The 23,938-nt window shown below is 45.9% G+C and overlaps 1 protein-coding gene across 1 annotated transcript in view; it reads left to right on the top strand.

Moving 5' to 3' along the window:
* Positions 1-23,194, top strand: part of LOC118397293 (SPARC-related modular calcium-binding protein 1-like) — a 29,779-nt gene extending 6,585 nt beyond the window's left edge. The window contains exons 4-11 of the mRNA XM_035791912.2: positions 2,467-2,566; positions 2,912-2,968; positions 3,128-3,208; positions 3,362-3,554; positions 6,729-6,808; positions 7,169-7,262; positions 9,042-9,334; positions 22,662-23,194. Coding sequence (XP_035647805.1) covers positions 2,467-2,566; positions 2,912-2,968; positions 3,128-3,208; positions 3,362-3,554; positions 6,729-6,808; positions 7,169-7,262; positions 9,042-9,333 — 897 coding nt within the window. The 3' untranslated portion in view covers position 9,334; positions 22,662-23,194. The remainder of the gene's footprint in view (positions 1-2,466; positions 2,567-2,911; positions 2,969-3,127; positions 3,209-3,361; positions 3,555-6,728; positions 6,809-7,168; positions 7,263-9,041; positions 9,335-22,661) is intronic.
* The last annotated feature ends 744 nt before the right edge of the window (positions 23,195-23,938 follow it).

The following is a 23,938-nucleotide window of genomic DNA, read 5'->3' as shown; positions in this document are numbered from 1 at the left end:
AGGTATATATAGGGAGTACCAGTACCAGATCAATGTGGAGCTATATATAGGGAGTACCAGTACCAGATCAATGTGGAGCTATATACAGGGAGTACCAGTACCAGATCAATGTGGAGCTATATACAGGGAGTACCAGTACCAGATCAATGTGGAGCTATATACAGGGAGTACCAGTACCAGATCAATGTGGAGCTATATACAGGGAGTACCAGTACCATATCTATGTGGAGCTATATACAGGGAGTACCAGTACCAGATCAATGTGGAGCTATATACAGGGAGTACCAGTACCAGATCAATGTGGAGCTATATACAGGGAGTACCAGTACCAGATCAATGTGGAGCTATATACAGGGAGTACCAGTACCAGATCAATGTGGAGCTATATACAGGGAATACCAGTACCAGATCAATGTGGAGCTATATACAGGGAGTACCAGTACCAGATCAATGTGGAGCTATATACAGGGAGTACCAGTACCAGATCAATGTGGAGCTATATACAGGGAGTACCAGTACCAGATCAATGTGGAGCTATATACAGGGAGTACCAGTACCAGATCAATGTGGAGCTATATACAGGGAGTACCAGTACCAGATCAATGTGGAGCTATATATAGGGAGTACCAGTACCAGATCAATGTGGAGCTATATACAGGAGTACCAGTACCAGATCAATGTGGAGCTATATACAGGGAGTACCAGTACCAGATCAATGTGGAGCTATATACAGGGAGTACCAGTACCAGATCAATGTGGAGCTATATACAGGGAGTACCAGTACCAGATCAATGTGGAGCTATATACAGGGAGTACCAGTACCAGATCAATGTGGAGCTATATATAGGGAGTACCAGTACCATATCTATGTGGAGCTATATACAGGGAGTACCAGTACCAGATCAATGTGGAGCTATATACAGGGAGTACCAGTACCAGATCAATGTGGAGCTATATACAGGGAGTACCAGTACCAGATCAATGTGGAGCTTTATACAGGGAGTACCAGTACCAGATCAATGTGGAGCTATATACAGGGAGTACCAGTACCAGATCAATGTGGACCTATATACAGGGAGTACCAGTACCAGATCAATGTGGAGCTATATACAGGGAGTACCAGTACCAGATCAATGTGGAGCTATATACAGGGAGTACCAGTACCAGATCAATGTGGAGCTATATACAGGGAGTACCAGTACCAGATCAATGTGGAGCTATATACAGGGAGTACCAGTACCAGATCAATGTGGAGCTATATACAGGGAGTACCAGTACCAGATCAATGTGGAGCTATATACAGGGAGTACCAGTACCAGATCAATGTGGAGCTATATACAGGGAGTACCAGTACCAGATCAATGTGGAGCTATATACAGGGAGTACCAGTACCAGATCAATGTGGAGCTATATACAGGGATTACCAGTACCAGATCAATGTGGAGCTATATACAGGGAGTACCAGTACCAGGTCAATGTGCAGGGGTACGATGTATTTGAGCTAGATATGTACATAAAGGCAGGGTGAAGTGACTAGGCATCAGGATAGATCATAATAAGAATAAGAATAAAGAACAGAGTAGCAGCATACAAAACATTAGGATCACCTGCTCTGATCAGGTGAATCCAGTTGAAAGCTATGATCCCTCCACTTCAATCTGTGTAGATGAAGGGGAGGAGACCGGTTAAAGAAGGATTTTTAAGCATTGAGACATGGATTGTTTATGTGTGCCATTCAGAGGGAGAATGGGCAAGAAAAAAAATATTGAAGTGCCTTTGATGGGTATGGTAGTAGGTGCCAGGTGCACTGGTTTGAGTGTGTCCAGAACTGCAATGCTGCTGGGGTTTTCACACTCAACAGTTTCCTGTGTGTCTCAAGAATGGCCCACCACCCAAAGGACATCCAGACAACTTGACACAACTGTGGGAAGCATTGGCGTCAACATGGGCCAGCATCCCTGTGGAACGCTTTCGACATCTTGTACAGTCCATGCCCCGGTGAATTGAGGCGGTTTTCAGGGCAAAGGGGGGGGGGACGGGACGGGACGGGACTCAATGTTATGAAGGTGTTCCTAATGCTTTGTACACTTTGCGTATGATGAGTTTAAAAGTGTGCGTGTGTATTTATGTTGTGTGTGTGTGTCGGCGTGTGTGGGTTTTGTGTGAGAGGGTCAATGTAGTGTGTGTCTGTATATATAGTATTGTGAGTGTGCATAGAGTCAGCACAAGATGGGGTCAGTGAAAAGAGTCTGGGTAACCATTTAATTAACTATTTAGCAGTCTTACGGCTTGGGGGTAAAAGCTGTCTCGAAGCCTGTTGGTTCGAGAGCCGATGCGTCGGTACCGTTTGCCGGACAGTAGCAGAGAGAACAGTCTATGGCTACCCTTTAGTGAGCATACATTTCAGTACTTGGCTTTGATAAAGTTGGCAAAACGCAGGTTCTGACAAATGTCCCACTTCCTCAGATGCAGTGCCACAACCAGACTGGTTACTGCTGGTGCTCTACTCCAGATGGGAAACCTGTCAGTGGGACCTCTGTCCTGCACCTCAGACCCAACTGCACAGGTGAGACAGAGTTTAGACCCAAACGGCCAGCGGGAAATAGTTGTGAATTAGCATCTATCAAGCCACCCATTAAACAGATCTTCACCCAGCCCTCTTTGTAGTATGTTGTGTTGTGCCATGAGTCATTTGTCTGAAATTACACAGATGACTGATCTGGAGTCAGCCCAAAGAGGTGAGAATTCACCTGACTGACACGCATAAGTACTGTACTGTATATCAATCAATAGTGCTCCACTGACACTAATATAAAGACTCACTCAAACACTGCCACACACGTACCTACTCTGGTACGGGCTTTTATCAGTCACTTTGGTCCTTGAAAAGTTCTTGTCTCTGTGGACACAGGTGAGGGTGGTCCCTCCCGGCCCACCGCCGACCCTAGCAGGACCAAGTCTGCAGCAGGTGAGAGGAGTGGACTTGGAGAATAACTGTTGAACATGCTTTTAAGTCGAGCACGAGGCTTAATCTGTCGCTGGGAAACCGTCCCGTAATGACGGACATTTTCAGAATGATACTACCATATTGTTTGTTTACACTAATATCGCTATATTTCCTGTACAGGAATCACCGCTCCTCCGCTCTGGGTGACCATCCGGTTGAACTCTGACCCCAAAGGGAATCGTTCTGTAAAACGCCCTACAGGTAAGGAGTTTTTCTTTTTATGAGCTTTCATAGCTATCACTTCTGTGAGATAATGATTAGTGTGTGTGTGTGTGTGTGTGTGTGTGTGTGTGTGTGTGTGTGTGTGTGTGTGTGTGTGTGTGTACATGTGTGCGTACATTCGTGCTTCCACAGACATTCCTCAGACGTGTGAGAGAGAGAGAGCAGCGTTGATGGACAAGGTGCATGTTCTGTGGCAGGAGGAGCGCTTCATCCCAAAATGCAGTGCAGATGGGCGCTACAGCCCCATCCAGTGCCACGTCACCACGGGATACTGCTGGTGTGTCCGGGTGGACACGGGACGGCCTCTACCAGGCACCTCTGCCAGGTATGGCCTCAAACAAGGCACCTAGTAGATAGAGAAATGTGGCTAACGCTTTATTTTACAGCCTGATAATTACCAGGTAGTTACATAGGAATGACTTGTACCAGCTTAACTTGGCAGTACAATAAAGTTTTACCTAAATGCATTCTACACTCCCATGACACGCACAGTCTGCTATCAGAACTCTCCCATTCCACACTTTACTAAACTGATCAATGCACCCCATGTAGCCCAGGAGCCTAAGAAATGCCTACCGAAGAACTCAAACACAGAGTATACAAAACATTAAGAACACCTGCTCTTTCCATGACATAGACTGACCAAATCAAATTCTATTGGTCACATACATGTGTTTAGCAGATGTTATTGCGGGTGTAGTGAAATGCTTGTGTTTCTAGCTCTGACAGTGCAGTACTATCTAACAAGTAATATCTAACCATTTCACAACATATGCCCGATACACACACATCTAAGTAACGAATGTAATTAAGAATGTATAAATATATAGACGAGCAATGTCAGAGCGGCGTAGACTAAGATACAGTAGAATAGAATACAGTATATACATATCAAACTTTATTTGCCACATGCGCCAAATACAGCGAGTGTAGACCTTACCGTGAAATGCTTACTTACAAGCCCTTAACCAACAGTGTAGACCTTACAGTGAATTGCTTACTTACAAGCCCTTAACCCACAGTGTAGACTTTACCATGAAATGCTTACTTACAAGCCCTTAACCCACAGTGTAGACTTTACCATGAAATGCTTACTTACAAGCCCTTAACCAACAGTGTAGACCTTACCGTGAAATGCTTACTTACAAGCCCTTAACCCACAGTGTAGACTTTACCATGAAATGCTTACTTACAAGCCCTTAACCAACAGTGTAGACTTTACCATGAAATGCTTACTTACAAGCCCTTAACCAACAGTGTAGACCTTACAGTGAATTGCTTACTTACAAGCCCTTAACCCACAGTGTAGACTTTACCGTGAAATGCTTACTTACAAGCCCTTAACCAACAGTGTAGACCTTACAGTGAATTGCTTACTTACAAGCCCTTAACCCACAGTGTAGACTTTACCGTGAAATGCTTACTTACAAGCCCTTAACCAACAGTGTAGACCTTACCGTGAAATGCTTACTTACAAGCCCTTAACCAGCAGTGTAGACCTTACCGTGAAATGCTTACTTACAAGCCCTTAACCAACAGTGTAGACCTTACAGTGAATTGCTTACTTACAAGCCCTTAACCCACAGTGTAGACTTTACCGTGAAATGCTTACTTACAAGCCCTTAACCAACAGTGTAGACCTTACCGTGAAATGCTTATTTACAAGCCCTTAACCCACAGTGTAGACTTTACCGTGAAATGCTTACTTACAAGCCCTTAACCCACAGTGTAGACTTTACCGTGAAATGCTTACTTACAAGCCCTTAACCAGCAGTGTAGACCTTACCGTGAAATGCTTACTTACAAGCCCTTAACCAACAGTGTAGACCTTACAGTGAATTGCTTACTTACAAGCCCTTAACCCACAGTGTAGACTTTACCGTGAAATGCTTACTTACAAGCCCTTAACCAACAGTGCAGTTCAAGAAGAAGAAAATATTTACCAAGTAGACTAAAATAAAAAGTAATAATTAAAAGTAACACAATAACAATAACGAGGCTATATACGGGGGGACACCGATACCGAGTCAGTGTGCCGGGGTACAGGCTAGTTGAGGTAATCTGTACATGGTGGGTGGGGGCAAAGTAACTATGCATAGGTAACAAACAAACAGCGAGTAGCAGCAGTGTACAAGAAGAGGAGGGGGTGGGGTGTCAATGTACATTTTTATGAATTGTTCAGCAGTCTAATGGCTTGGGGGTAGAAGCTGTTGAGGAGCCTTTTGGTCCTAGACTTGGCGCTCCGGTACCGCTTGCCGTGCGGTAGCAGAGAAAACAGTCTATGGCTTGGGTCACTGGAGTCTCTGACAATTTTATGGGCTTTCCTATGACACCGCTGAGTTGAGTAATGCAAGATATGTAAACATTATTAAAGTGACTAGTGTTCCATGTAATATAGTGGCCAGTGATTTCATGTCTATGTATATAGGGCAACAGCCTCTAATGTGTTAGTGATGGCTATTTAACAGTCTGATCGACATAGGATAGAAGCTGTTTTTCAGTCTCTCGGTCCCAGCTTTGATGCACCTGTACTGACCTCGCCTTCTGGATGATAGCGGGGTGAACAGGCAGTGGCTCGGGTGGTTGTTGTCCTTGATGATCTTTTTGGCCTTCCTGTGACATCGGGTGCTGTAGGTGTCCTGGAGGGCGGGTAGTTTGCCCCTGGTGATGCGTTGGGCAGACTGCAAACACTCTCTGGAGAGCGCTGCGGTTGCGGGCGGTGCAGTTTCTGTACCAGGGGGAGGAGGGAGGAAGGTGTGGGGGGGTCCCAACTCAATACTAGGAAGGTGTTCCTAATGTTAGGTATACTCAGTGTATAGTGTATATTGTATATTTTAACATTGTATTATATTTAAAGTGTTGTGCTAGTTTAGGATTTGACCATTCCATACTAAAGTATTGATCGTGCAAAGCTATGGTTTTATTCATGACGTTTAATATCCTGGTTCCATAACATTATTTAATGGACATTTCCATCCATCTTCACTGTATTTTTCCTCAGCTTCATATACTTATCTGGCTAACAATGCCACTGACACCCTTGTGAGCAAAATTGGTTGAAGACGTCTTTTCAAAGTCATCTCAACCAAAAATACGTATACTCATAGGGTATTTGTGTTTTATTTAACAAGGCAAGTCAGTTAAGAACAAATTCTTATTTACAATGTTGGCCTAGGAACAGTGGGTTAACTGCCTTGTTCAGGGGCAGAACGACAGATTTTTACCTTGTCAGCTCGGGAATTCGATCCAGCTACCTTTCGGTTACCGGCACAACGCTCTCACCGCAAGGCTACCTGCCACCCCAAATAGTGTATAGTGTAGCCTCTACTGCATCTCCTCCTGTCCATGGTGAATAGTAACAAAGATGATAACAAATGGCAAAAGGGAACAAACCATTGGGTAAATGCATTGTGATGTATGATCACAATGATTAAATGGTTGGAGAGGAGTCTGAGTTTCGGCTGGAGATCATTCCCATGGCTGTTGTTGCCCCCTTCAGGAACCGGCTGCCAGACTGCAGCCTGGAGGAGCCCCACAGCAGCCAGCCTGACAGGAGCTACAGAGACAGATCTCTACCAGGTCAGATCAGCAAACTGCACTGCACTATACCTGGATAGATCAACAAGGATCTTTCTCGTTTTTACTAGCCTGGTCCCAGATCAGTTTGCTCTTTCTGCCAACTCCTTTGGTTATTGTCACTCCTATGGCCATTGGCAGACATCACAAACTGATCTAGGACAAGGCTAACACTAACACTGTACATCTGATTGGTACTTTCTATGCTGAATACTGTGGGTACTGTGTCTTTGAGCTGTGACGAATGCAACGTGGACTCTTGTCTAGATTACATCATAGCGGGTAGGCGTATCTCATTTTGTCAAGAGTCACAACTTAAACTGACCCCATTGCCTTGCCTTAATAATCTCTCTCTGCTCCCAGGGTGCCCTGGGGCCCAGAAGAAAGAGTTCCTGCAGAGTCTGTTGAGAGCTCTGCAGCTGGAGGTTGAACAGTCTGGAATACTCAGCCCTCACAGGTCAGTCTGCATACCACTCTATTTATACTAAACACAAATATAAACACAACATGTAAAGTGTTTGTCCCATGTTTCATGAGCTGAAATATTAGATCCCAGAAATGTTCCGTATGCACACATATTATTTCTCTCAAATTTTGTGCAAAAATGTGTTTACATCCCTGTTAGTGAGCATTTCCTCTTTGCCAAGATAATCCATCCACCTGACAGGTGTGTCATATCAAGAATCTGATTGAACAGTATGCTCAATACACAGGTGCACCTTGTGCTGGGGGACAACAAAAGGCCACTCTAAAATGTGCAGTTTTGTCACATAATACAATGCCACAGATGTTTCAAGTTTTGAGAAATTGTGCAATTGACATGATGACTGCAGGAATGTCCACCAGAGCTGTGGCCAGAGAATTTAATGTTAATTTCCCTACCGTAAGCCGCCTCCAACATCGTTTTAGAGAATTTGACAGTACGTCCACCTGGCCTCACAACCGCAGACCACGTGTAACCACGCCAACCCAGGACCTCCACATCCGGCTTCATCTATGGATTTCACCCCTGCCCAGTCATGTGAAATCCATAGATTAGTGCCTAATTAATGTGTTTAAATGGACAGATTTCCTTATACGAACTATTACACAGTAAAATCTGTGAAATTGTTGCATGTTGTGTTTATATTCTTGTTCAGTATAATTAAACCCACTGGACTTACTTCTCCTACCACCTGTTTATATCTTCACTCCATCCCTCTCTTTCTCACTTCAGGCCAGTCTGCATACCACTCTATTAAACTCCACGGACCTACTCACCATCTATCTCTCTAGTTCATCCCTCTCTTTCTCACGCTTACATCTCTCCTCCCTCTCGTGGCCACTTCAATGTTCCGTACCTCTTTTCCTTTCTCTCTCTCTCTCTGTCTGTCAGTTTTTCACTCAGTTCATTTATACACACAACTCTCTCCTTCACTCGACCTCTTCTGTTTTACATATCTGCCCATCTGTAATTCCCTGTTTCTCTCACCCCGCTCTCTCCAAAACCTTCCTCTATTCGCGGACAGATATTAGTACACAGGAGGTTGGTGGCACCTTAATTGGGGAGGACGGGCTCAGGGTAATGACTGGAGCGGCATCAGTGGAATGGTATCAAACACATCAAACACATGGTTTCTATGGTTTCCAGGTGTTTGAAGCCATTCCATTTGCTCTGTTACGGCCATTATTATGAGTCGTTCTCCCCTCAGCAGCCTCCACTGTATTAGTAGTACAGTGTATTTCTGAATACATTACCAATTTACCAGGCCACTGATTGGCTGTTGTGCTGTAATGGATCTGATAGTACTCCAGTATGTGATTTAAATATTTAAATAATAAATGAAATCTTTTTCATACCGATTGCCTTTCTGTTTATAAATAACTTGTTTGTTCTTTTCGGCTCCGACACAGGCATTGGAAAATGGTTATATGTTCAATATGACTGAGGCTTAGGGTTCAGGAATGGAGTGCTCGTGTGACATGACTTATTTTATCCTGACTGTGGGAATCTCATCAATATAGATTCACTGACTTGTCAGACTCTGTGGTTCTGTAAAGAAACACAGTGGAACGTCGTCTTCAGTATGTCAGTGGGAGGCCTTTTAACAAGTCTTGTGTCGGCTAGATTCTCCCTGCATGTGGCTCATCTTAAAATAAATGTTTGATTTCAATTCAAGACTATACAAGCCAATACATGACTGTTGTCCGCAGAAGAGCAATGCTACTGGTCTAATGTATGTCATTTCTATACCAGGGTGTCGGACGCCCCCCTGTCAGGCCCCATGTCCCCTCCCCCATCCACCCCGGTCCCCTCCCTGAGGGTTGAGGTGTGGGACGGGGAGGAGGAGGTGTTGCGTTGGCACTTCAGGCAGCTGGATACGGATGACAGTGGAGTGCTGAGCGAACGTGAGGCCCGGCCGCTCCGCCTCTACCTGCGCAGGAGGTTAAAGCCACGCCGCTGTGCTAAGAAGTTTGCCCAGTACTGTGACCGCGATGGGGACCGCGGCCTCACCCTGTCTGAGCTCAATGCCTGTCTGGGGCTGTGAGGTGGGTTTGGTTCTAGGAGAGAGTTGAGGTTGTGAGGTGGGTTTGGGTAGTTGTGAGGTGGGTTTGGTTCTAGGAGAGAGTTGAGGTTGTGAGGTGGGTTTGGTTCTAGGAGAGAGTTGAGGTTGTGAGGTGGGTTTGGTTCTAGGAGAGAGTTGAGGTTGTGAGGTGGGTTTGGTTCTAGGAGAGAGTTGAGGTTGTGAGGTGGGTTTGGTTCTAGGAGAGAGTTGAGGTTGTGAGGTGGGTTTGGTTCTAGGAGAGAGTTGAGGTTGTGAGGTGGGTTTGGTTCTAGGAGAGAGTTGAGGTTGTGAGGTGGGTTTGGGTAGTTGTGAGTTGGGTTTGGGCTTTGAGAAGAGGTGAATATGGGTTCAAATTTGGCTTTGTGATGTGTTTAGTTTGTTACCACTTTGAGCTGAAAGGCTTTGAGTTGTGAGATTAGCCCTTTTGTAGATGTTATGTAAGATCTACTGTATTTGATGCAAAGTCCAAGATCGGTTTAGAAAACCACTCAGGGATATATTAAGTGGATACTTTATTTGTTGGGGTCTGTGCCAGGTACATGTTTTGTCAGAAAAAAACAAGTTCTTTCTAGCTGGGAAATTGGATTTCCCTGCTCTCTTCTTCATGAGTCGCCTTTGAAGTAGTGCCAGGAGGAGGAGAGTGTAGGACAAGTGTGTGTTTTAGAGATGAGTGAAGCGGAGGTTCAGTAAATGATTATCAGTGAATCCACATTGAGAGAGAGAGAGGGACGACTAAATACATTTGTGTGTATTTCAGTACTACGTCTCTATAGTGCGCATCTCTATAGTTCTCGTCTCTATAGTGCGTGTCTCTATAGTTCTCGTCTCTATAGTGCGTGTCTCTATAGTTCTCGTCTCTATAGTACGCATTTCTATAGTTCTCGTCTCTATAGTGCGCGTCTCTATAGTTCTCGTCTCTATAGTGCGTGTCTCTATAGTTCTCGTCTCTATAGTACGCATCTCTATAGTTCTCGTCTCTATAGTGCGTGTCTCTATAGTTCTCGTCTCTATAGTACGCATCTCTATAGTTCTCGTCTCTATAGTGCGTGTCTCTATAGTTCTCGTCTCTATAGTACGCATCTCTATAGTTCTCGTCTCTATAGTGCGTGTCTCTACAGTTCTCGTCTCTATAGTACGCATCTCTATAGTTCTCGTCTCTATAGTGCGTGTCTCTATAGTTCTCGTCTCTATAGTGCGTGTCTCATAGTTCTCGTCTCTATAGTGCGTGTCTCTATAGTTCTCGTCTCTATAGTGCGTGTCTCTATAGTTCTCGTCTCTATAGTGCGTGTCTCTATAGTTCTCGTCTCTATAGTGCGTGTCTCTATAGTTCTCGTCTCTATAGTGCGTCTCTATAGTTCTCGTCTCTATAGTGCGTGTCTCTATAGTTCTCGTCTCTATAGTGCGTGTCTCTATAGTTCTCGTCTCTATAGTACGCATTTCTATAGTTCTCGTCTCTATAGTGCGCGTCTCTATAGTTCTCGTCTCTATAGTGCGTGTCTCTATAGTTCTCGTCTCTATAGTACGCATCTCTATAGTTCTCGTCTCTATAGTGCGTGTCTCTATAGTTCTCGTCTCTATAGTACGCATCTCTATAGTTCTCGTCTCTATAGTGCGTGTCTCTATAGTTCTCGTCTCTATAGTACGCATCTCTATAGTTCTCGTCTCTATAGTGCGTGTCTCTATAGTTCTCGTCTCTATAGTACGCATCTCTATAGTTCTCGTCTCTATAGTGCGTGTCTCTACAGTTCTCGTCTCTATAGTACGCATCTCTATAGTTCTCGTCTCTATAGTGCGTGTCTCTATAGTTCTCGTCTCCTATAGTGCGTGTCTCATAGTTCTCGTCTCTATAGTGCGTGTCTCTATAGTTCTCGTCTCTATAGTGCGTGTCTCTATAGTTCTCGTCTCTATAGTGCGTGTCTCTATAGTTCTCGTCTCTATAGTGCGTGTCTCTATAGTTCTCGTCTCTATAGTGCGTCTCTATAGTTCTCGTCTCTATAGTGCGTGTCTCTATAGTTCTCGTCTCTATAGTGCGTGTCTCTATAGTTCTCGTCTCTATAGTACGCATCTCTATAGTTCTCGTCTCTATAGTGCGTGTCTCTATAGTTCGTCTCTATAGTACGCATCTCTATAGTTCTCGTCTCTATAGTGCGCGTCTCTATAGTTCTCGTCTCTATAGTGCGTGTCTCTATAGTTCTCGTCTCTATAGTACGCATCTCTATAGTTCTCGTCTCTATAGTTCTCGTCTCTATAGTGCGTGTCTCTATAGTTCGTCTCTATAGTACGCATCTCTATAGTTCTCGTCTCTATAGTTCTCGTCTCTATAGTGCGTGTCTCTATAGTTCGCATCTCTATAGTTCTCGTCTCTATAGTGCGTGTCTCTATAGTTCTCGTCTCTATAGTACGCATCTCTATAGTTCTCGTCTCTATAGTGCGTGTCTCTATAGTTCTCGTCTCTATAGTTCTCGTCTCTATAGTTCTCGTCTCTATAGTGCGTGTCTCTATAGTTCTCGTCTCTATAGTACGCATCTCTATAGTTCTCGTCTCTATAGTGCGTGTCTCTATAGTTCTCGTCTCTATAGTGCGTGTCTCATAGTTCTCGTCTCTATAGTTCTCGTCTCTATAGTGCGTGTCTCTATAGTTCTCGTCTCTATAGTGCGTGTCTCTATAGTTCTCGTCTCTATAGTGCTTGTCTCTATAGTTCTCGTCTCTATAGTGCGTCTCTATAGTTCTCGTCTCTATAGTGCGTGTCTCTATAGTTCTCGTCTCTATAGTGCGTGTCTCTATAGTTCTCGTCTCTATAGTACGCATCTCTATAGTTCTCGTCTCTATAGTTCTCGTCTCTATAGTGCGTGTCTCTATAGTTCGTCTCAAAAGTACGCCTCTCTATAGTTCTCGTCTCTATAGTGCGCGTCTCTATAGTTCTCGTCTCTATAGTGCGTGTCTCTATAGTTCTCGTCTCTATAGTACGCATCTCTATAGTTCTCGTCTCTATAGTTCTCGTCTCTATAGTTCTCGTCTCTATAGTACGCATCTCTATAGTTCTCGTCTCTATAGTGCGTGTCTCTATAGTTCTCGTCTCTATAGTACGCATCTCTATAGTTCTCGTCTCTATAGTACGCATCTCTATAGTTCTCGTCTCTATAGTGCGTGTCTCTATAGTTCTCGTCTCTATAGTACGCATCTCTATAGTTCTCGTCTCTATAGTACGCATCTCTATAGTTCTCGTCTCTATAGTTCTCATCTCTATAGTTCTCGTCTCTATAGTGCGCGTCTCTATAGTGCGCGTCTCTATAGTGCGCGTCTCTATAGTATGCCTCTCTATAGTGCGCGTCTCTATAGTGCGCGTCTCTATAGTATGCATCTCTATAGTGCGCGTCTCTAGTGCGCGTCTCTATAGTGCGCGTCTCTATAGTGCGTGTCTCTATAGTATGCGTCTCTATAGTGCGCGTCTCTATAGTGCGCGTCTCTATAGAATGCGTCTCTATAGTGCGCGTCTCTATAGTATGCGTCTCTGTAGTGCGCGTCTCTATAGTATGCCTCTCTATAGTGCGCGTCTCTATAGTGCGCGTCTCTATAGTATGCGTCTCTATAGTGCGCGTCTCTATAGTGCGCGTCTCTATAGTATGCGTCTCTATAGTGCGCGTCTCTATAGTGCGCGTCTCTATAGTGCGCGTCTCTATAGTATGCATCTCTATAGTGCGCGTCTCTATAGTGCGCGTCTCTATAGTGCGTGTCTATAGTATGCGTCTCTATAGTGCGCGTCTCTATAGAATGCGTCTCTATAGTGCGCGTCTCTATAGTATGCGTCTCTGTAGTGCGCGTCTCTATTGTGAGCGTACCAAGTAATTAGGCGTCACTCTAAAGCGGGAAGGTGGAATAAACGAGTCAGGAGTAGGTTTTTCTGATTGAACACGGTTCTCTATTGAGGGTATTTTGTCAACAAAAACAATGAAAAATCTTCCAAGGAAAAACACACATCTTCTCCAGATGAAACAAGAACACAATAGGATAATCTTTAAACTACAACAAACATAAATCACGGGTTTGTCACCATCTTAGTGGTTCTTTCAGCACAGCTTCTCTCTCTCGGTGGCCATCTTCCAGAGATAGTTTTCCCTCCCTCTGCTGGTTCCATTCTCTCTTTTATAGGGGAAGGAGAGTATCTCATTAGTACCGTCAGCTGTGCTTAATTGACTCTGGTTACCTTGTCTCCCATGCTTTGTTGGGCTACTATCCATGAGCCCAGCCTGCCCTCTAGTGGTGCTTCCACATACCTTCCCCCCCAGAACCCCGTTCCTCGATCCGGCCCTGTGGATGACATGAAAAGAGAACAGTTGTAAAGACAAAAACCATCTGGCTATTCTGTTGTTATTGTTTCTCTTACCAGCCATCCACGTGAGGGGCACATGGTCAGTAACTAATGCAAACCTCCGACCCAGTAGGTAGTACCGGAGATAATCGAGGGCCCACTTGATGGCTAAGGCCTCTTTTTCTATGGTCGCATACCTCTGTTCCCGATCGCTGAGTTTCCTACTAATGAAGAGAATCGGCTTCTCTGCTTCACCTTTACCCTGAGCTAGTACGGCCCCGAGCCCTGTATCTGAGGCGTCGACCTGCACAATGAACTCTTGTGAGAAGTCCGGAGCCTGTAGAACGGGATCAGAACACAGGCCATCTTTTAACAATTGAAAGGCCTCTTCCGTCTCGTCTTTCCACTCTACCTGGTTTGGCAGGTTTTTCCTGATGAGGTTTGTGAGGGGGTTGGCAATGGTTGCATATCCCGGGATAAAACGGCGATAATATCCTGTTATCCCTATGAAGGCCCGAACGTCTCGCTTGGTCCGGGGTCGAGGCCAGTCACGATTTGCCCTGGTCTTCTCTGCCTGCGGGCGTATTTTCCCATTCCCCACGGTATACCCCAGGTATTCCGCTTCGGACAGGCCCAGGCAGCATTTATTTGGATTGGCTGTCAACCCTGTGGCTTCCAAACTCACGAGCACCGCCCGTAATCGCAGGAGGTGACTATCCCAGTCCTCGCTGTGGATGACCACATCGTCTATGTACGCCGCTGCATACTCTTGATGGGGCCGTAGAATGGCATCCATGAGGCGTTGGAAGGTTGCAGCGGCTCCGTGCAGTCCGAAGGGCATCCTCACATACTGGAAAAGCCCCTCTGGGGTGGCGAAGGCAGTCTTTGGGCGATCCTCCGGAGCCACCGGCACTTGCCAATATCCCTTCGTCAAATCCAGGGTAGTGATGAACTTGGCCTTTCCTAAGCGCTCCAAGAGTTCATCCACGCGGGGCATGGGGTACGCATCGAATGTAGAGATGTCATTCACGCCCCTAAAGTCGTTGCAGAGTCTCATACTACCATCGGCTTTGGGGACCAGGACTATGGGACTGGACCACTCGCTCGTCGAGGGCTCGATCACGCCCATCCTCAACATCTCCCTCACCTCTTTCTTAGCGATGACTCGGCGAGCCTCAGGAATCCTGTAAGGGCGGATATGCACTTTCTTGCCGGGTTCAGTGTGGATATGGTGGAACAGGACATCTGTTTGTCCTGGGAATGGAGAGAATATTCGACCAAAGTTCATAATCAGCTTGTCTAGCTGTCTTGACTGCTCCGGTAGGAGAGTTTGGCCACGGCGCACCTGTGGTAGAGCCTCTTTTTTTTCTTTGCCCTCCAGGGCCATCAAAGCCACCTCCTCCTCTCGTCCATGGTACGTCTTCAGCAGGTTTATGTGATAGAGTTGGACCTTCTTCCTCCTGTCAGGTTGCTTGATGAGGTAATTGACCGGTGAGACCCTTTTCATTACCTTGTAGGGCCCCCTCCACTGCGCCAACAAGCGATGTTCGGCCGTGGGCACAAGCACCATCACTTTCTCTCCCACGGTGAACTCACGGGGGGTCGCAGATTTATCATAGGCCCGGCCTTGGGTCCTTTGGGCATTCTCCATATGCTCCTTGACTATGGGCCACACTGCTGACAGGCGGTCTCTCATCAGGGTAACGTGTTCTATTGTGGATCGAAAGGGGCATGGTTGGGTCTCCCAGGTCTCCTTGGCTAAGTCGAGGATTCCTCGACAGGGTCTGCCATAGAGCAATTCAAACGGAGAGAATCCAGTGGATTCCTGGGGTACTTCTCGCAGGGCAAACATTAAGTGTGGGAGAAGCATGTCCCAGTTTTTCCCGTCTCGGGACACCACTCTTCTCAACATGCTTTTAATTGTTTTGTTCAAGCGTTCACACAACCCATCTGTTTGAGGGTGGAATATGCTTGTACATATCTGTTGAACCTGATATAACCGACAAGTCCTTCATCAACCGGGACATGAACGGGGTTCCTTGATCGGTTAAGATCGTCTTGGGAAGGCCCACACGAGAGAACATCAGGAATAACTCCTTGGCAATTCCCTTTGACGACATGTTACGCAGGGGTATGGCCTCCGGGAACTTGGTAGCGTAATCTATAACCACTAGGGTGTACTCGTGTCCTCTGGCGGATTTTGGGAGGGGTCCTACGAGGTCCATAGCTATGCGTTCAAAGGGAGTCTCTATGATGGGGAGAGGAATCAAAGGGTTACGTAGGTGTGGCCGTGGGGCTGTACGTTGACATTGATCACACGTCTTACAATACCTGGCCACATCTCGGGTGACACGGGGCCAATAGAATCTCTGCATGATTCTGTCAATAGTCTTGTCTCGTGCCAGGTGTCCTCCTAGGACGTGGGAATGGGCTAACTGTAGAACTGTATCCCTGTATGGCCTAGGCACCATCAGTAATTCCTGTTTTTCCCCCCTTCGTCGTACGACCCAGTATAAGAGACCCCGCCTGATTGCATAGTAAGGAAGAGGGGGCTCACCTGATCCGTCGACGTTCCTCCCGTCGATCACCTTCACCTTCCTCATGGCCTCCCTTAGGTCTGGGTCTCTATGCTGCGAGGTGCCGAACTGTCCCTTTAATTCCTGGGGCAGGTCAACCTCAGTAGAGGGATGTGGAGGTTGTTCCACATCCCCATCAGGGGGGACCGAGGAGAATCCCTTCCAGGTTCCCTCCTCGGATGGAGCTTCAAATATATCCCTTAGTGCCTGGTTGCTCCTTCCTTCCTGCGTTGTGTATAACCCTTCACAGGTGTCTTCATCGGTGGTTTCCTGGAATATCTGTCGTAAACGGTGGGTCGCTATTTCTTCCTCTGCTGTAGAGGACGAGGAAGCGGCTACGTCTCTTTGTAGTACTACTACCTCGGGCTTGGAGTTTCTCTTCTTTCCTGTCCCCCTTCTTCCCGTGCATAACGTCATCTGCTGAAGCTCCTTATATAGGGGACAGTCTCTCCCGATCAATAATGGCACCTTCAGCTGGGGCACTTTCCCTGCCCTGACTGTACACCTTCCTTTTGGAGTGAGAATAGGCAGATTCACAGTGGGGTAATAGTGGGTGTCTCCATGGATACAGGATACGGCTACTTTGTCTGGTAGCAGTGTTGCGGAGGTCACCATCCGCTCCTCTACTAACGTAACCATACTTCCCGAGTCGAGAATAGCTACCACATCTTGTCCTTCAACTCGCACCGGAATCTCTGAGGCTGGGGCAATCTCTGCTAACCAACAGTGTTGATCCTGCCCCCTCAAAATGGGATGTGTGGGGTAGGCAGTGATGACTCCGTGACCATGGGCTCATCCTTGCTAGGACATTGTGGGGCATAATGGTTGGGAGACTGACACTTATAACACCGACCCGGCTGTGTGGTGGCTGACTTCTCCCACCTCCGGGGGGGGCTTGGACGTTTCGGTGGCGGGTGCGCCGGGGTGAGTCGTGGTACGGGATTGGAAGACTCCTTCCGTTCCTCCTTGTCACTTTTTAACAACTCCCCTGTAGACCGATATGTTTCCACCGCCTGGGCTATGTCGTCGGCTGACAACGGGTTGGCTTGCCCCACAACCCTTTTAAGTCACTGGGTAATTCTCTCAATATCTTGTCCACTACGAGAGTCTCTATCACATGTCCTACTCCCTTTCCAGGTTCTAGCCACTGTTTCGTCAGTCGTATTAAGGCGAAGATCTGGGCACGGACGGGTTGATCAGCTGTATAGGTCCATTGATGGAACTTTACAGCCCTATCTCTGGCAGTCAGCTGGTACCGGGACAGGATCTCGGTTTTTAGTCGCCCATAGTCCGCAGCTTCGCGGGAATCCAGGTCAAAATAGGCTTCCTGAGCCACCCCGGTCAAAAGAGGAGCTAATGCGCTAGCCCATTCTGTGGGCGGCCACTCTTCCAAGGTGGCCGTCCTTTCGAAGGTCATGAGGAAGGCCTCAATATCATCCTCCTTGGAGAGACGAGGTAAGATGGCGTGAGCAGCCGCTCTTGGCCTAACTCTAGGTTCTTCTCGTCGACTCAGCTGTTGTTGCAGGAGTTCTATGGTTGTCTGCTGTGCCGTGATAAATTGTTGTAGTAGGGCGTTATCCATCGTTCTTGAATGGTTCCTCCGGGTCTACTGGAAGAATATTGATTTACTCACTTATCCTTGTGTCACTCGTCCACCTGATACCTGCATCCTCCACCAATGTGAGCATACCAAGTAATTAGGCGTTACTCTAAAGCGGGAAGGTGGAATAAACGAGTCAGGAGTAGGTTTTTCTGATTGAACACGGTTCTCTATTGAGGGTATTTTGTCAACAAAAACATTCTAACATAATCAATGAAAAATCTTCCAAGGAAAAACACACATCTTCTTCTCCAGATGAAACAAGAACACAATAGGATAATCTTTAAACTACAACAAACATAAATCACGGGTTTGTCACCATCTTAGTGGTTCTTTCAGCACAGCTTCTCTCTCTCGGTGGCCATCTTCCAGAGATAGTTTTCCCTCCCTCTGCTGGTTCCATTCTCTCTTTTATAGGGGAAGGAGAGTATCTCATTAGTACCGTCAGCTGTGCTTAATTGACTCTGGTTACCTTGTCTCCCATGCTTTGTTGGGCTACTATCCATGAGCCCAGCCTGCCCTCTAGTGGTCCTTCCACACTATAGTGCGCGTCTCTATAGTGCGCGTCTCTATAGTGCGCGTCTCTATAGTGCGCGTCTCTATAGTGCGCGTCTCTATAGTGCGCGTCTCTATAGTGCGCGTCTCTATAGTCCGCGTCTCTATAGTGCGCGTCTCTATAGTGCGCGTCTCTATAGAATGCGTCTCTATAGTGCGCGTCTCTATAGTGCGCGTCTCTATAGTATGCGTCTCAATAGTGCGCGTCTCTATAGAATGCGTCTCTATAGTGCACGTCTCTATAGTATGCGTCTCTATAGTATGCGTCTCTGTAGTGCGCGTCTCTATAGTGCATGTCTCTATAGTGCGCGTCTCTATAGTATGCGTCTCTATAGCGCGCGTCTCTATAGTGCGCGTCTCTATAGTATGCGTCTCTATAGTGCACGTCTCTATAGTGCACGTCTCTATAGTGCGCGTCTCTATAGTATGCGTCTCTATAGTGCGCGTCTCTATAGTTCTCGTCTCTATAGTGCGCGTCTCTATAGTGCGCGTCTCTATAGTATGCGTCTCTATAGTGCGTGTCTCTATAGTGTGCGTCTCTATAGTGTGCGTCTCTATAGTGCGCGTCTCTAGTGCGCGTCTCTATAGTGCGTGTCTCTATAGTATGCGTCTCTATAGTGTGTGTCTCTAGTGCACATATGTCAGAGTCAAGGCCCGCGGGCCACATCCGGCCCGCGAGAAGGTTTTTTACGGCCCCTGGGATGATCTTGATTTATTATTAGAACCGGCCCGCAGACCGCAGCAAGCCGGCAGCCCGCAGATCTTTTACACGCACCAATACTACATTTCCCACAATGCAACGGTGACACACCGAGCAGTAGGCTGCTTCATTTCAATATTTATTGGCACAGCAGTTGTCAGCATCACAGTAAAATTAACTTTCAGATACCCATCAAAAATGGCAAAACGGAAGGTGGACACTGAGAACCGGGGGTTTCAAACAAGGTGGGAGTCGGAGTATTTGTTCACGGAGGTAGCTGGAAAACCTGTGTGTCTTCTGTGTGGAGAAAGTGTGGCGGTACTGAAAGAGTATAATCTGAGACGACATTATGAAACGAAACACGCGGACAAAAACAAGAATATGGACATGGAACAAAGGCTACAAAAGGCAGAGGAATTAAAACGAGGCCTCAAATCTCGACAGGCTCTGTTCAAAAAAGCCAAATCACAAGGCCAGGCTGCTGTCAAGGCCAGTTTTATTTTGGCAGAAGAGATCGCTAAATCAGCCCGGCCATTTACGGAGGGGGATTTCATCAAAAACTGCATGATTAAAGTTTGTGACGAAGTTTGCCCAGAAAAAGGCAACTCTTTTAAATGTGAGTCTGAGCAGAAACACCATTGCCGAGAGAGTAGACCAGTTGTCCATCAATCTAAAAGAGCAGCTTGTGAAAAAGGGAAAAGATTTCATTGCATATTCCTTGGCTGTGGATGAGAGCACCGACATTTCTGACATTGCCCAGTTGTCAATTTTCATCCGCGGAGTGGACTCCAGCCTAAGCGTGACAGAGGAGTTTTTGGCTTTACGTCCTATGCATGGCACAACTACGGGGCATGATTTGTATGAAGAGGTGTCAAGATGTGTAAATGAGATGGAGCTGCCTTGGGAAAAACTCGTGGGTTTGACAACTGACGGAGCACCTGCGATGTGTGGACACAGGAGCGGACTGGTGGCGAAGATACGGGAAAAGATGCAAGAGGAAAACGCGACAGGTGAGCTGACAGCTTATCATTGTATCATACACCAGGAAGCGTTGTGCGGTAAAGCCTTGAAAATGGAGCATGTAATGAGCATCATCACGCGCACAGTTAACTTTATCAGAGCCAAAGGTTTGAATCACCGCCAGTTCAAGGCATTTCTGACGGAGTTAGAAACGGAGCATGGTGATTTGCCTTATCACACAGAGGTGCGATGGCTAAGCCAGGGAAAGGTGCTTCAAAGATGTTTCGAGCTTCGTGAGGAGATTTGTCTGTTCTTGGACAGCAAAGGGAAAGACACAACACAACTCCGAGACGAAATGTTTCTGTGTGAAATGGCTTTTCTGTGTGACATTACGAGTCATCTGAATGCAATGAACTTGCAGCTGCAGGGTCGGGATCGTGTCATCTCTGATATGTACAGTACAGTGAAGGCATTTAAAACCAAACTGACTCTGTGGGAGACGCAGATGCGGAAAGAAAATTTGAGCCACTTTCCCAGCTGCCAGACCATGAAAGAGAAGCTCTCTACCAGTGCGTTCCCGAGCGCACAGTTGGCTGATAAAATAGGTATGCTTGCCGCTGACTTTCGACGCCGATTTGCTGACTTTGAAGCACAAAAAGCAGGTTGGAACTGCTCGGTAACCCATTTGCTGTTGACGTGGAAAGCTCACCACCAAACCTCCAAATGGAGTTGATTGACCTCCAATGCAATGATGCACTGAGGGCAAAATATGCGGCAGTGGGTGCTGCGGAGTTCGCCCGTTTCCTCCCGACACAATGCCCCAGCTGCGCATCCAGGCTGCTCAAACGTTGTCTATGTTTGGCAGCACATACCTGTGTGAACAACTGTTTTCTTTGATGAACTTGAACAAAACATCACACAGAAGTCGACTTACTGCTGAACACCTCCACTCAATTCTGAGGATTTCCTCAGCTCAGAGCCTTACCCCGAACATTGATGAACTTGTGGAAAAGATGGGACACCACCAAGTATCACCCTCAACCTCAAACAAGTGAACATTACTGTGCAATCACATATTTAGAGTTTTTACTCAGTTCAAGTTTAAAAGTTAAAGTTTAATATTTGTTTTCACTGCATGTTACTTCTCCTTAAACAAAGTGTTGTTTTTGATTAATAGATTTTTGCACTTTATTTTATTGTATTTCAATCCAATTATATTTTAAAAATATTTCAGTTGAGTGGATGATAGAAAATTGCTATTATTGTTTTTTTCTTTGAAGTAAATTTAGCCCACTTTTGCTAAAATAGAAAATATAGGCTACTGATGGTGCCTTGAATACCGGTTTCTTTCATTTAATGTTCATGTTATGGGGATTTTTATATAAAGGAAATTTGTCTTTTGTGTCTGTTGAAAATTAAAGATTACTGACAGAGCCATAAGAAAATATTGCTTTATTTATCTGATCATATTGGAATATATTTGTTAGGTTTTCAGTAGGTTCAATTAGGTTCACTAGACTATATGCGTCATTTAAAAATTTTTCAATGAACATTCGAACAGTCCGGCCCTCGGCTTGTAGCTAAATTTTTTATTTGGCCCTCCGTCCATTTGACTTTGACACCCCTGCTCTAGTGTGTGCATGCGTGAAATTAGAAGCATTCTGTCTGTTACGGCTGTTAACACGTCACTGGCACAATAGTGAATTATGGGACCTCAGCTTGCCCTGTTGAGTGTCTATATTTCAACAGCACAGAAAGAACATCTCAGCAGAATGAGAATGTGTGTGTGTGTGTGTGTGTGTGCGTGCGTTTGTGTGTGCGTGCGTGTGTGTGTGTGTGTGTGTGTGTGTGTGTGTGTGTGTGTGTGTGTGTGTGTGTGTGTGTGTGTGTGTGTGTGTGTGTGTGTGTGTGTGTGCGTGTGCGTGCGTGCGTGTGCGTGCATATGGCTTTCCAGGTGTTTGATGCCATTTAATTTGCTCCATTCCAGCCATTATTGTGAGCTGTCCTCCATTCAACAGCCTCCACTGTCCCAGACTCACTCCTTACCAGCTCCAGATGGGTCTCTATGTTTTGGTTTCTCTCTCTCTCCTTCTCTCCGTTCCACATATGAGAGGGTGAGAGAGAGGGAGAACGAGACAGAGGAGAGAAAGAGGCTCTTTTACCTCAAGGTTAGTGCTAGCTCACCAGGGACCGCTGTTTTTGGCTTGGTGTCAGATAAATTAAAAGGCTGCTGCGTGTTTATGTACATTTAGAAACCAAAACAAACCTCGAGCCAAAATTACCAGTCCCACCCCGCCCTTAACCTCCAATTATTCAGTCTAGCTGAGGCGTACTGACAGCTAGGGGAGAAGGTGAGAGGTGTTGTAATGGGTTCTACCTAACACACGTATCTGGCCTCCAGACACTCCTGATGACAGTAATGGGAATAATGAGGAAGGCCTCCAATGATTCAGAACGACTCGTCTGAATCAGAACTAGAGCCCACAAGACGTAGGTTAGAGGTCCTGTTGAATTAAACAAGACAGTCATTCATACATCTGTCTCTCTCTCCTATCCTCCCCTCACCTATCCTCCCCTCCCCTCTCCTATCCTGTCCTGTTTTACCTACAGTATCCGTCAGTAGAACCGAGGAGAGAAGGCAGAGAGCATTGAGCAACAGAAGATCCAAGATCCAAGTCCTGGGCCTGTATTTGTCAAGCGTCTTAGAGTAGGAGTGCTGATCTAGGATCAGGTACATGTCATCTTATTCATTATGATCAAAAAGCTAAACTGATTCTAGAACAGCAATCCTACTCTGAAACGATTTGGTAAATACAGGCCCAGAAGACCTGAATTCTGCTCCACTCCTGTCAAGTTGTCATTGGAAGATCCAGTTCTACAGCACTTTGTAAAGCACAAAAAAAGGCCTCAATTGAAGCGTCGTTGCAGAATATACACAGAATAGAGTATAGAGTCGCCGCTTTATTTGAATGTGTCCTATGTGTCTTTTGTGTTGCCTTGTCGGCTCTGATCATTTCCTCATGTTCATATTTATCAGTAATGGTCTTCTGCTGTAAAACCACAATGTCATTTGTGTATTTGTCATTTTAATCCGTAAACCGTGCTCAAATATTTGTCGACTATAAATAAAATGGGTTTTAAAAATACAATACTCTATTATGCAGTGTACAGATCCCTATATGGGTTAACCCATCTGGGGAGCAAGTGGGCATAGTAAAATGATTTAAGGTTTTTTCATCTGTGTGTGTGTGTTTAGGATGAATGCAACAAGGATTTCCAATATCTTTCGAAGGAATCACTAACAAATGGAGGGTTTAGGACCCTGGGGGTCCGGTTTGACACTCGAATGATACGGGCGGAGCATATTAACAGACTAGTTGTCAAAGGAAATACAATATTGAATGTGATGCTTTGCCCGTCCGGATTGGAGTGGGGGGGCAGGTAGAATAGCGTTTATGGTGCTATATATAGCGCATTTCAAGTCATCACTGGGTTATGGAAGTGTAGCATATGGATCAGCAGCTCCGCCATCTTTTAAAAAGCTACATGTAAATCCAGTCCCAAGCCCAACGAATATGTTGTGGAGCACTCAGTACCTCCCCGGTGGCAGCGATTCAGGTAGAGTTGAGAGAGATGCCGTTAAGGTTAAGAAGACAACAGTTAGCCATGACATATTGGGTAAATCTACAAGGACATAAAGCTACACATCTTACAAAAAAAAGGTACTTCTAGAGGGCTGGCAAATTTGGGGTGGATATGCAATGACATGGTGAGAGAAATGGGGTTGTTTGGGAAGGAGTTTAGCCTCTCGATGGTTCTTCCTGCTATCCCACCTTGGTTGCGCCCTCAGCCAATGAGGGAGGGTTCCTTGAGAGGGTAAGAGCTGT

This window comes from Oncorhynchus keta, chromosome 18 (genome assembly GCF_023373465.1).
Source record: "Oncorhynchus keta strain PuntledgeMale-10-30-2019 chromosome 18, Oket_V2, whole genome shotgun sequence".
NCBI lineage: Eukaryota > Metazoa > Chordata > Actinopteri > Salmoniformes > Salmonidae > Oncorhynchus > Oncorhynchus keta.
This window is presented reverse-complemented; position numbering and strand designations above follow the sequence as displayed.